The following is a 13,407-nucleotide window of genomic DNA, read 5'->3' as shown; positions in this document are numbered from 1 at the left end:
GCCGAGCCCGTCAGTGGGGCAGGGCGGCGGGGGCCCGGGCGCGGCGGGCAGCCGGGGCGAGGCGCAGCGCCAGGGCAGGCAGGGACGGAAAGGGGGGTCGGAGGCAGCGTGAATCATCTCCCACTCGCTCCCTCGCCCACCATTTACACCGCTCGCTCGCTCCCTCCTTCTCCCCCTCCCTTCCTCCCTCCCTCCCCGCCGCCTCAGTCTCACTCGTTCTCTCTCCCCTCCTCTCCTCTCCCACTCACTCTCTCCCCTCCTCTCCTCTCCCACTCACTCTGTCCTCTCCTCCTCCTGTCTCACTCTTTTCACTCTTTCCCCTCCTCCTCCTCCCCTCTCCCCCTTTCTCTTCCCTCTCTCGCCCCCCTCGTTCCCCTGTCTCCCTTCTCCTCATCTCCTCCTGACACTGCACTGCAGCTGCTCCTCCAGCCCAGTCCTGCCCGCTTCCCTCCCTCCTTTCCCTTCCCTCCCCCCGGGTGCCAGATAAACAAGGCGCGCAGCATCCTCGACAATCCCGAGCTTAGCTCTACATTTTCGAAAAGGACAAGAGAACGGGACGAGCCCCCTCCCCTCCTCCTCCCCCTTCCTCCTCCTTCTCCTCCTCCTCCTCCTCCTCCCCCCTTCCCTCCCTGCCCCCCCACCACAGAAGGGAAGAGACAATTCTCCTCCGAGCAGCAGCAAACATGATGGCGGCAGCTCCCATCCAGCAGAACGGGACCCACACCGGGGTTCCCATAGACCTGGACCCGCCGGACTCCCGGAAAAGACCGCTTGAAGCCCCCCCCGAAGCCGGCAGCACCAAGAGGACCAACACGGGCGGTGGGTATATCCTCTGTCACCTCCCCCCCCCCCCCCCGCCCAACCCACCCACCTCTCCGCTTCCCTACCTGCCTCCCCCCTTCCCCCCCAAACATTCCCATTTCTCTAATGTTATCATTCATCAAAATGGCGTCGGTTTTCAGCATCTACCAGTCTTTTTATTTAATATCCACGCCGGGGCTGCACAGCCGTGACCCTACGGAGACTAGGAGGGAGCACAAGGGGCTTCTGCAGCCCAGCTATCTCCCTCGCCCCTTTAGCGATGGGCGAAAATAAATGGCAGCTGGAAGGAGACGGCAAACGCGCCTTCCTCCTTCCACATCCTCTGGGTCGCAAGTTGAATTTCAGCCTTGCCGTGCGTTTTCCTCCTCCTTGGCCTCACTCCTATTGTCAGCGCGCCCGCTCGCCGCGCCGGGGGCGAGGGCTGCCTGGTGGCGGGGGGGAGCCGCCTCGGCTGCGGGGGCTCGCTGGGTAACGTCCCGCTCGTCCGGGAGGAGATGAGTTGTAGCGGGACCGGCATCTCCTCCCGGCCGTTCGCACCGGAGCCGTCACGACAATGCACCGAGGCGGGGGGGGGGATTTATTTGCCCGGTGCGAAGCGCAGCGCTCCGGCTGCGCGTCGTGCGTGGCTCAGCCGGCCGTGGGAACGCGGGTGGGCACGACTCTCACACGCAGGCACTTCTTGAGAGGCTGGTAGTCTCCGATAGGAGAAGTCAGGTGAACTGGGATCGTTCCTTCCGCCTTAGGGGGCAAGAAAAGAACAACTTTGTGAAACAGGTTTTGTGATAGAAATCTTGATGTCCGTGCCGATGGGACGTTGGGGAGAGCCCGGGTCTGGGGACCCAGCGGACCCGTATTGTCTTGCACTTTTTTGGAGCCGGTGACGGAAGGTCCTTAGACTTCGGTGTCGCGGATTTAGCCGTGGAGAGCAGAGGCAATTGTGCAGGTGCCGAACCAGCCTGGGAGTTCTTTTTTCTTTTTCCCCCTCCATTCATTATACATGTCTCTTTTTTTTTTTTTTTTTTTTTTTTTTCCGGTTCGATTGTGTGCTTTAACGCTAGTGGTGGGTAGAAGACTGGCATTGTCTATCTCGTCACCTTTTAAGTGTATTTAAAATAAGTGACTTAGGCTTTTGATCAATTGGGAAAAATTCTTCTTAATGTCCTTTAATTAATGAGCTTAAAAGAGATCATTGTCGCTTAAGAAGTGCTAAAGGAATACATCAGGATTACTTAGGCAAGTGATTCCATCCGTACCGTGTAGAGTTGTTTTCTTGGCAGTGGCTGAAATGCTTGGAATAAAACCCTACATTTTGGGTGGGTTATTTGGTAGCAGAGTAGTCGTTTTGCTCACTTAAGAAGAATGCAGGCAATAGCTAATTGCTATTCTCATGTGTTTGCTAATGACAAACAAATAGCCCGTCAGAATTTACAGTTCATTCCTTCTTAGTTTTGGCATTTCTTTTGCAGTATTTTCAAGCAAGGTTGTAGTTGTCACTGGGCATGTTTTCGTGCAAGGCTTTATTTTTTTTAAAGGTGGCCAATCATTTCTGCACGCTGTGGTTACCACTGGGGGGAGGGGGGGGAAATCCACACTTGAAATATAATTGGGATTTTATTCTTACTCTTTTACAGAATTAAGGAATCTATGTGGATTCTTTATGTACGTTTCTTCTGAGCAAGTTATTTTAAAATGTACGTCTTGTACATGCATGTCTTGTAGAATGACGCAACTGGTTAGATGTAAAGGCATGAGTTAGCGGATGAGTTTAAAGATGTAACATTTTGTTTGTGGGTCTGGGGAGGGAAAAAAAAAATCGACGTTTGTAAGCCATATTAACCATGCATATCTCAATTTTTCAGAGGATGGCCAGTATTTTCTAAAGGTCCTCATACCTAGTTATGCTGCTGGATCTATAATTGGGAAGGGAGGACAGACAATTGTTCAGTTGCAGAAAGAGACTGGGGCCACCATCAAGCTGTCTAAATCCAAAGATTTTTACCCAGGTAGGTGCAAAAATTAGCCAATTCTTTATTTTTATATGCCAAGGGATGTGTGTACGTATCAGTGTGTTTCATGTATTGACGACTAAGCTTCCAGTGCAGCTGGAAGCATTATTTCTCAGAAAAGTATGTTACAAAGTGCAACAGTGAATATAAATGTTGTCTGTCTTGGTGTATGGAATGGGCTGGGCACCAACTGCTTGAAATATGCTTAAAGATGTTTACAATGTTTCTGCAAAAGAATATTTCCGTTAACATTTTGATTGCTTTGTTTTTTAGTTAGAAAAAAAAAAAATTGAAATCTAGCTTTAAGGAGCCAACTTGACAGCTGGCATAAAAATAATTGTTCGTTTGAAGTTTCCAGACATTGTAATGACAATTAAGTTAGAATGAGTAAAAATGAGAGGCCTCCTCTTAAAGAATGGGCCATTTACTTTAAATGCATTATGTACCTTCTTTCTGCTTCACTGCTTTGTTCACTGGCTCTGGAGTGAAGTAAAGGGGGACAAGTGCTGCTCTTCAGATATTCTTTATGTTATGTTTATCATGATGGTGGAAGAAAACTCTATTATAAAAGTGAAATGCTTCAGATGAATAAAGAAACGAGCATTTTATCGACTGTATTAATGCACAAGAAATAAGTCTTTAATGTTTGCGAATAACAGTAATAAATACCTGATGTAGCATTTCTCCCTTATAAGATTTCTGAAGAGGGAGTCTTACATAATGATAGACAAGACTTTAGCTTCTGCAATTGAATAATAATTTTTTTCCTTACAGATGGACAAATTAGCGTTCTGTAATTGAACTTTGTTCTAGAGGACTTCTTAAAAACTGATGCGAAAGAATAACATAGCTAACACTTTTTTGGTGTTTTTAATTTTGAAGAATAACTGGTGATTTAAAATTGAGTTGACGAGGTGTTACTGACTCTCTTCTGTTGGAAAAATAAGATCTGCTTTGCATTTGATTTAGTTTAACAGGATGACTGAATTCTACAAAATAGTGAAGGCAGTTGGTATGGATGTGAACAGAACACTAGCATTGTAGCATTTAGCTTTCCCATCCTCTAATTTAGTGTCAGACAGAAGTAGGCAATTTTTTTTTAATAATGGAGAGATTGTGGTATATTTACAATGATGATTTTTTATGTGGAAACTTCAATGCACCTGTTGTACATCTCTTTAATGAATGTAGTTTATAATAGTTAAATGTCAGAGGTTAAAGTGATGCATGTATATTTTTTCCTCTTGAAAGATACAGCTTATGAATTGATGCTTGTTTTCTCTGAGGTGGTTTTTTTTTTAGTTTTCTTTAGTAAGTTAGAAAAAAATGTCCTTTTATTTTGAAAGGTATGTTAGGGTGGAAAAAAAATCAATGTAGAATCGTGAAAATTCTTGGAAGAAATAAAAACGCTCAAAAGAGCCTGATTGCAGAATTAATAACGTAATCTGGGTAAAGAGCAGCAATAGTAAATTAAATTCACTGTCAATAGCTGAAAATGAAATAGATTTTCTGCATTATACATGAGGTGGTATCAGATATGCAAGGATGTTACAGAAAATTGGTGTTTATGAAGAATATTCCAAATACCAAATTACAAGCCTTTTCATTTTACTACAGTTTATTTACACTCACTTGGAAAGGACCCTCCAAAGATTAGATCTTTTGTTCAGTGCTCTAGCTAAGTTCTTCTGTTTTCTGATTAAATTAGAATTACATATTTTTTTTGTGTAGCAAATCGTGACGATACAGCAGTAGTAGCAGAAGAACCTTTGAAAAATAAAAATTAGCAAGCTAGAATGACATGAGTGAAAACGTTTGTGACATAAACACATTCCCTCTTAAAATCAGTAGTAATAATATAAATAACTAGGGCAGCGAGGCTCAAGCAGTTTCACTGTAACAGGTGCAGATGAAGTTCCAGTTTGACTTCATACAGCCCGCTTTGAATTTGCAGCCACGTTGTGCCATACAGAAAATGAGTGTTTTAAGGAAGTTGGCAACTGGTGCGTGCTGAAGGATGGAGCAGGGATGAAAAACGGGTTCCAGCGTGGCTAGCTCTCGTTAGTCTTTCTGTTTGCATTTGTCCACCAGCCCATGGAATTTTCGGAGGTGCTGGCATTCCCTGAGCTGATGGCTTTTGGGTTTCTTCCAGACTCTCGTGTTCATATAGCATTAGGGAATACAAACCTTGTGAAATAGCCAATATAAAGATAACGGTTTATTTTTCTTACTAAGTTTCTTACACAGTTATTCTGTTTTCCTAATAGAAGTTACTTAGTCTGTTCGTCTGATGTTTGTCACTATAAATGTCTTTAATGTACATTTCGCTATGGAGTGTTCTCTCACCGAAGCTGCTGTGAAACTTCTCTGTATTGCTGAAGTTTTAGCCCAGCCTGAGTAAGCTGCTGTTTGGAAAGGAGGAAGTTGGTTGTAATACAGAAGTCATGAGTAGTTCCTATGATCTAATAGTGTTCTTTTTTTTTTTTTTTTCCTCTGTGATATAGGACTTCAGTATGCAGACTGATTTCTGTTGGAATTATTTTTGTGCGTCAAAAGGTGACTTAATTACTGAAGAATTATATGGCAGCTCTAATTACAAGAAATTGAAGGAAAAAACAGCTTTTCACTGAACATTTTAGTTTACAAAATAGGAAGCAGTATACAAAAACATTACCGTCCACTGCAGTCTTATTTTCTGAGTACACAATTTATTGTTCTTTTTTCAGGTTACCAGCTGAATTTTTCTAATTGTCTGGACTTCTGCAATTTGACTTGGGTTATTGTGCTTAGATTATCCCTGATTCTTTTCAGTTCAGGCTTGTCCCCCTAGATTAGCGGAAATGAAATTAAAATGGCAAAATATGCCCTACTTTTAAACGAAATGGTGCCGATCCTTTCTGCAGAGAAGTACAGAGTGTATACTGACTAGTAGGTTCTGGTCCAAAATTTAAATACAGATGTAGCCGTGCTACTGATCAATATTAATGAAGCGAACTTCATAAAGTGGCTGTTCTGTGAAGCTATTTTAATATATGGTTTTATTTTGAATAATTTAAAAAGAGTCACTATTTCTGTTGTATTAAGCTCTCATTGTCTTATCTGTTTCTCCATTCCGAATTTAGTGAGCACTGGACTGCAACCTACTCTGGACATATGCGTTTTTTCCATTGTAAATGCTGGCGTGCACTCTCGCTTGTTCTCTCTCATCTACTCTTGCTCGCTCCCCTCTGCGCGCTCCTGCCCCGGTCATACACGCACATGCACGCGCACACAAAATTATGTTACGTGGCATGACGTTGTTTATCCTGCAACAGGATCTTGCCCGGTCTGAACTTCGTGCTTGAGTGAATTTGAGCTCGGTCAGTGTTTTTCAATTTATTGGAATATGAAGTCATATGTGTAGTGAAATTAGATCATATTAAGAGCAGAGATTAATAAAAGCATAATTAAACGGGGATAAGGTTTTGCTGCTTTTAACAATAGATTAGCTGTGGTGTGTTTGTAGCAGATTTCTAGTCAGTAGTGATCTAAATGTTTGGAGAACACAAAAGGTGGGAGTTTCCTCCCCTGCCTCGTGTAGAGGGTGCATTGTGTTGTGTGGCCAAGTTATGTTTTTACAAAGTGACTTGTATTTGAGATGTTTTGTGTTTGAATATCAGATTTTTTTGAAACATTCATGTATTATGGGAGACTGTCTAGCTAATCTTTGTGCAACTGCCCTTTTGAAAAGTCTCGAATTCTGACTCTTAAAAACCTTTCAAACACATTGGATGTGTAAGTAACACAACTTTACTAGAATTTATAATTAATAAGTTCACTTTTTAGCTTCATTACTCCTATTAAACTGTTAGGAAGGGGGAAGGTATCAAATATCAGGCTTGGTTCACCATTATTATTTCCTTTATATAATAAAGGATTTGTCATGTTAATTTATAACTCTTAAGAATAACTTAAAGTCTGGTATGGAAAGGAATATGTTTTAATAATCAACACTTGAAATAATATTGAAGTGAAATACTTTTTCAGTTATGAAGAGAAAAGAGTGATGGAGTTAGAAGTAGGAATGACGTTAGTTATTAGCTGTCTGTTGTCATAGTTCCTTGAAGGTGGCTTGTCATACATCAATAAATGCATCTCGCTTTTACTCTTGATACTTCTGATATTTTCTAAAGTGTTGACATTTGTAATTAGGGACGTCAAAAGTATATATCCAAGATCTTCAGGTTCTGTTGTAAACATTTACTTACATGAGTAACTTTAGAGATAATGGGACTGAGGAAATGACTAAATAGTGCATAGAGATTTCAGAAGTGGAATCTAGAGCCGTGTAGGTTTGTAAAGCAATCACCAGAATAACTGATCTTTCTACTAGTTTAAAAAAAAATAGACCAACCACCAAAAACCCCCAAGTGTTGATTGCCAGCTGTTCAGAGAGATAATTCTCAGTTAGACAGTTGTCTGTTGCCTGGTTACTGGAACAGAATAAAAAAAAAAAAAGTTAGCTTGTTACCCAGCAGATCTTTAGTATTTTACATTTAAAAGGAAGCTGAAATTGAATATGTAACTTGGTATGATCTTGAGAGTGTTACATATTTAACTCACCCAGTGTACTGTCACTTAGAAGCTTCTCATTTGGTAGGCTTAGACAAATTTTGAGTGGAAGCCTAAGTAGAAATTTTGCACTGATTTCTTTTACATGTAGGGACTTATTAATCTTACTGAGTGAATGAATTTTGACATAGTAAATGGCTTTGGTTTGCAAGAATGTGCTATGTCTTTGTCTTGTGTAAGAAAGGTTTAAAACAACTTCTGATAGGTTTGGAATGGTTAGCCTAACTTTAATAAATGATACAGACTAATTATATGCGCACTTAGTTGGCAAAATAAAGAACAAAGTGCGGATGGCTGTTACTACAGGAAAATGCCATATTTAATAATTTTCAACCTTTTTCTTGTGATTGCTTTTGACTAGTTTTCAATATAATTGGAAATCAAATGATTCTAAGTAGATTAGAAAGCTTATGTAGGCGAAGGTGCTTCTAGTAATAGTATTGTTTTTTGATGAAGTTGAGATTTCTGTAAAGCAATTATTGATTACAAATATCTATTTTCTGGGCTCATGCGTTCTGGGGGGGGGAGGGGGGGAACCCAAACCAAAACCGAAGAAAGATAGCCAAAGTTGGTGTGCACTAAAAATTTTAAATTTCCCTCTTTCATAACGTTTTAAATTTCTGTACGATACTTTGATGGAAATTTGCAGATAGATCAAAGTTCTAATGGATGTCAGAACATAGGTCTTGGAGCTAATATTTTTAAAAATATAAACAGGGAATGTCTGAATCCCTTAATTGTTTTCCTCTTCTTCATGCAGTAAAAGAAACATGTACTTCCTTTTCTTAATGGGTGAAACATACAACAAGCAATCCCTTTTTCAAAAACTCTTTGATCTAGTTTGTTCTGTAATTAGTTGCATTAATTTAGATATTGTCCTCAGTAGCTGACCACAGAGTTCATTTTGTAAATGATCAGTAGCTTTTTGGTCAGGGGAGAAAACCATGGATTTGGTGAGTTTGTCAGACGGACTTTTAGAAATGGAGCACAGAGGGACTGGGGAGGAGGGACTGGGGAGGAGGGCTTGCACCTTGTTGCTGTCTCATTTTCATCTTTGGACACAGCTCTAGCATAAAGTTAAGGCAAACATCTCCCTGAGGCTCGTCGTTGCATCCTGCAGGAGATGCAGTTAGCTTTGCAGTCCGTCTTAAAAAGAGGTTAGTTTGTTTTTCAGCGTTTATCAGGAGGCCAGTGGGGGTTAATGACTTGGTGAGGGGTAGGGGAGTTGTCAGTTGTCCGGTGCTGGAATGCTGCAGGTAATTGGGCTGGACTGGTGAGAGCTGTGGCAGTGTGCTTCTCACGTTGCACTGCAGCTGCTGTTGATCTTAATTAATCTGACCCTCGGAGGCTGCAGTGTCATGGTATAAAACGCAATACATACTAGAAACGGAAAGGCTGCTTTTTTGACTCTTGTTGACGGTCATGTTTCTAGGTAGGCCTTTTGGTTTTCTAATTGGATTTGCTTGACACTAGCATAAAATTCTTAATGTACTTTAAAACTGTAATACATTTTTCCTGTTTATCGAATACATTTGTGGAGTAATGAAGCTGATAAATAAGTTTTTGAAATGTCACTGTTGTAATGGACTTAGCAAAAATACTCGTGTTTATTCTGACAACAGATACAGTCGTCTGTAAATGAAGAGTTATATTGTTTGTCTGGTATGAATTTCTGGAGTACTGTATTATGCTCTGTAGTGGGGTAGTCTTGGTGCTAGTGCTGGCTACCTCAGTCCCGTGATTCTTTCGGAAAGACGTAAAATTGGAACTTGGTATTTGGCAGTTGGAATAAATGAGTATGCTCTGCATGTGCGAGACTATTAATTTACTGTGGATATACTACTATCTTCTTCCTGGCTGCATGACACGGCTTTAAGGAACTATCAGGTTCCTTACATTCACGGTGGTATTCAAGGCCATTCTGTCTTTCCATCCCCCGAAATATCAAACGGAGTTTAGCCTAGAGATCTTTTAAATGTTACTTTGCAGGCTTGTAAGGCTGTATTCCATCCTATTTTTGCTTTGACTTCAGGGGTACCTGCATCCCATTTTGTGATTATTCATAGTGTTATAAGGTTTAACTACATTGCTTGTATTTTAATTTGAAAACAGAGGAATGACTGTTAGGATACTCTGTTTTAAATTTCCCCTATATTTAGTAGACATTAAATATCTTAATACATAATAAAATGACAACTACCTAAATTCCCATCCCCCCATATTAACTTGTTTTCACTTTAACATATTTGATAATTAATTATGGTTGAATCTGATTGGGGTTTAGTTAATATTAAACGAGCTGATCTTGATTATAGCCAAGCATTAAAATTCATTTGCAAGTACTTAACTGGTCTGATTGAAATGTCAGTTTAAGGCAGTATTTGGAAACACATCCATGGAAGTCAGCTCCCAGCTGCACAATGCTAACATGCCTTTGAAACTTCAGAATATTAATTTATCACTGTTTACTTAAGCTAGTTATGAGCACTATTATTACGCATTGCTCTTCTCGACTTCTGAATTGCAATATATTTTGTGTAAGATTTAAGTGTTCTGCATAATTGATGGAGAAAATTCAGGCTCCTTCATGAAAGGCCAGAGAACATAGGCTGATGTATGAAGTAGCTGTTGTAAATAACTAGCTGTGTGACCAGATAGCACTTGAAATAATAGTATGCTAGGGACCAGGTTTAAAGTTATACATTGGTGAGATGAATGACCTGTGATCAGATCCCTTGTCAACTGATGTATATGACAATGATTATGTAACATTAGCATGTGCTGGCTATAAAGAAGCATGAATCTCAGACAAAATTTCGTATTTGCCTGGTCTTGTAGGTTTTGATTGTGAAAAGACTAAACATCTGTTTTTCATCATTGATCTCTCACTGCATCCTGCAGGGCCTGTCATCTCAGCATTGACAGGATCAGATGAAAAATACAATCGATGTGTTGACATTTTTTTGAGAATCACTCAGGTAAGATTACTTGTTATACAGAACTACAGTGAAATTCATGGCTGCTGCTAATGTTTCACCAGTTGGAGCCTTTGCATTCTCAATCATTAATTAAATTAGATACTGAGGTTCTCTGCATGTTCCCTTGTTTCTATTTTAAAAGCACTTTTTGTGCCTTGCTGAGTGCCATTTAACTCTCTTGTAATTTCCCACATAAAGAGCTTCACACATTTGTACTATTTTCCCCCACTTCATAGAGTGACACCTGTTTGCTTGAATCGAGAACCATAGTGCACACCTCCAAAGCTCTTGGAAGATTTGTATGTACGTGTATTTTCTTTTATTTTAAAGTAATTGCTTTAGTTCTTTTTAGATTCTTCATTGGCAATATGGGGAAGAAAATTCTCTGTAGAGAATGAGATAATCAGAGGCACCAGCAATTTATCATCTTCCTAGTGCGTTCTAAACTCTGATTTTCAAACGGTACATGAAAAATTACAAATATTTAACTGAATAGACAACCGTGGAGTCTTTATAACAAATTATTGAAAACATTTATATGAAGTCATGCACTGGAAAAGCAGGAAACGGCATGTGTCCATTCAGTTGGCTTCGTTGAACATCCAGGGTGCTTATGGAATTAAAGCTATATCAGAGTGTATTCCCAAAGAGTTGGCAGTGAAATATCACGGCTATGAAGGAAGGGGGAGGAAAGACCTATTGGGCCATATGCTGAGTTGGAGCTCGATGTAGCTGAGGTTTATATTTTTCCCCATCTGTAATCCGGTGTTAGGAGATGCCAGAGTGTAGGTAGGATAGCGTATAGTAGCAGCAGCAGCAGCAGCAATTCAGGTGCTGCAGCAGATACCATTTTGGCAGTAGTATTGAACTGGACTTAAAGAATATTTATGTTTTATTGTAATCTGGCAGCCTACCAACAGTTTTCCTGAGGAACAGACAAAAAAGGGAAATAGGTGGCTTTTTAGCAGCTTATTGACCTGGATTTGAAGAAAACTTCTGTGGAACAAGAGAGGATCTTCTGGTGTTCTGTCTGTGGGGATTTTGAAAGGTCTGCGATGAAACGCTACTGGATGCCTTAAAGCTTTATAAAAATGAATCGTTGCAATGAGAAGTGTTAGACGTAGAACATGTATGGGGTTTGTTTTCTGTCTTGCATGTGTGTGCACACTCCATTCTTTGTATGTCTTCTATTTACTGTATTAGATGAACACTTGGCAACTCTGTCAATCTAAAGTAAAATTGGATTCCCCGGGAACTCCTTATAATTATATCACATTCTACACTTCTGAGTCTTTTCCTGTGCAGTGCAGCACACTGAAGTGTGCCAGTTTTTGTTAAGATTACTCTTCCTCAAGCGACATGTAATTTCTAGCACTGTGAAATGCTATAAGAAAAAAAAAAATAACTTTACAAAGATTTTTTTTTTCCAGGGATATAAACTTCTGGTTTTTTGTTTATGTTGGTAATGCCAAGTGGTCATCTAGTATTTGCACTGCTTTTAATAATAATGAAATACATACTTCATAATTTTACAATTTGTTTAGTTCTGTATGGATCTACATCTATGACTAGCTGTTCTAGTAAGTGCTAACGTGATATATTAAATGAATAAATAATTTTTTCTGTTAAATTGATACCAAATAACCAGAACAAAGATGGGAAAATTTTGTGCGATGAACAGGTGAACTCTTAGGCTGGGACAGGAAAGAGCCCCTATAAAAAGGAAGTTACTTTGTGTAGCCAGTAGCTCTTCATTTTACTTGTGTTCTTCATGAGTTCCTTCCCTGAATAACTAGTATTTAGAAGAAGGAAACAAATGGTTTCTCAGGTAGCCAGATTTTAAATCAGTTAGGTTGTTGAAAACAGTGTTTTTCAGTGTATGTAGAAATCCACATGTAATTGCTAGCCTCAGAGCTTTAGTCTTGCATGTTCTTGATGAGAAAAATCAATGAAGAGGGAAGCTATATTTGTCCTCCTTTAGGTTTCCTGTTCCTTTTAAAAACAAAGCCCCCTCAGTTTATGCAATTATTGTAGAACTTTCTAGTCTTGGAGATACAGAGTGGATAGTGGTAGCAAGGTCAGTGTTTGAATTAAATATTATATGTATACCTAGTTAATTTTTATTTCAGTTTTTAAATGGTACTTTGATTAGTAACTAATCATTTTCTTGCTTCTGTATTATCTTTTCCAACGGTTCATGGTTTTGATGGTACTTACTATTTGAAAGAATGTGGGGTTTAATGATCAGAATTAGTTCCAATTCTGTCCTTCACACTTTGTTAGCTTAGTGCTTCCTGATTTGGAGGGTGCAGACCTGAGAAAAGCATAAAATTTAGTCATCCGTAATTGTAGAATAAGTACCTTGATTTTTTTTCCCTTCTCCAACATACATGCATATACTCAGAATGAGGAAAAGTAAACTCATTGTGTATCCACTTTTTGACCTTTTTTGATGGAGTAAATTACTAATGTGGTGTGTAGATGACTACCACGCTTTCAGTGTTGTCTAGTACAAGAACTTGTTAAGTTTCATCCTGTGCAAAATTCTTGTTGTGTGTTCTTTTGTAGGGAAGTCTCTGCTTGTAAATTTTGGCAGCTTAGTATTGGCTGTCTGAAGATCATTGCTTTTTTTTTCATTATTTATTTATCTTTTAGTGTTTGGCTTTTTACTAGAGTGGCCAGTTCTGATTTGGGTGCCTTGTTTCTCCCAATACAAACTTTCAGAAGTGATGACAACCATTTGCTAAGAGTCCTGCTATTTCAACTGCAATTAAAATTTAATTACCTGTTCCTAACAATATGCATATAGTTAAATGGGGTCCTAAAAAGATAATGCAGGGATTTTTTATTGTGAAATGTTATTGCATAGGATATCAGAACAGGTGATCGTAATGCTCTTGGTTCTTGTAAGCATGAAGGTGTCTTAATTTGGATGGCTTTTCCCTGTCAGAGATTCTGTGAAGACAGAACTAAGAAAGCATGCAAGGATT

At 39.7% G+C, this 13,407-nt stretch overlaps 1 protein-coding gene across 2 annotated transcripts in view; it reads left to right on the top strand.

Moving 5' to 3' along the window:
- Nucleotides 1-12: 12 nt before the first annotated feature.
- NOVA1 (NOVA alternative splicing regulator 1) overlaps nt 13-13,407 on the top strand; it is a 156,717-nt gene continuing 143,322 nt past the window's right edge. Inside the window, exons 1-2 of one of the 2 annotated variants that reach the window (XM_064460181.1) lie at nt 13-819; nt 2,682-2,825. In XM_064460181.1, the coding sequence (XP_064316251.1) occupies nt 684-819; nt 2,682-2,825 (280 nt within the window). In that variant the 5' untranslated portion in view covers nt 13-683. The remainder of the gene's footprint in view (nt 820-2,681; nt 2,826-13,407) is intronic. The other variant, XM_064460180.1, reaches the window with a different exon arrangement.

The sequence above is a fragment of the Phalacrocorax carbo genome, chromosome 9 (genome assembly GCF_963921805.1).
Source record: "Phalacrocorax carbo chromosome 9, bPhaCar2.1, whole genome shotgun sequence".
NCBI classification, from domain to species: Eukaryota; Metazoa; Chordata; class Aves; order Suliformes; family Phalacrocoracidae; genus Phalacrocorax; species Phalacrocorax carbo.
The sequence above is the reverse complement of the archived record's forward strand: the minus strand, read 5'-3'. Positions and strand labels throughout refer to the sequence as shown.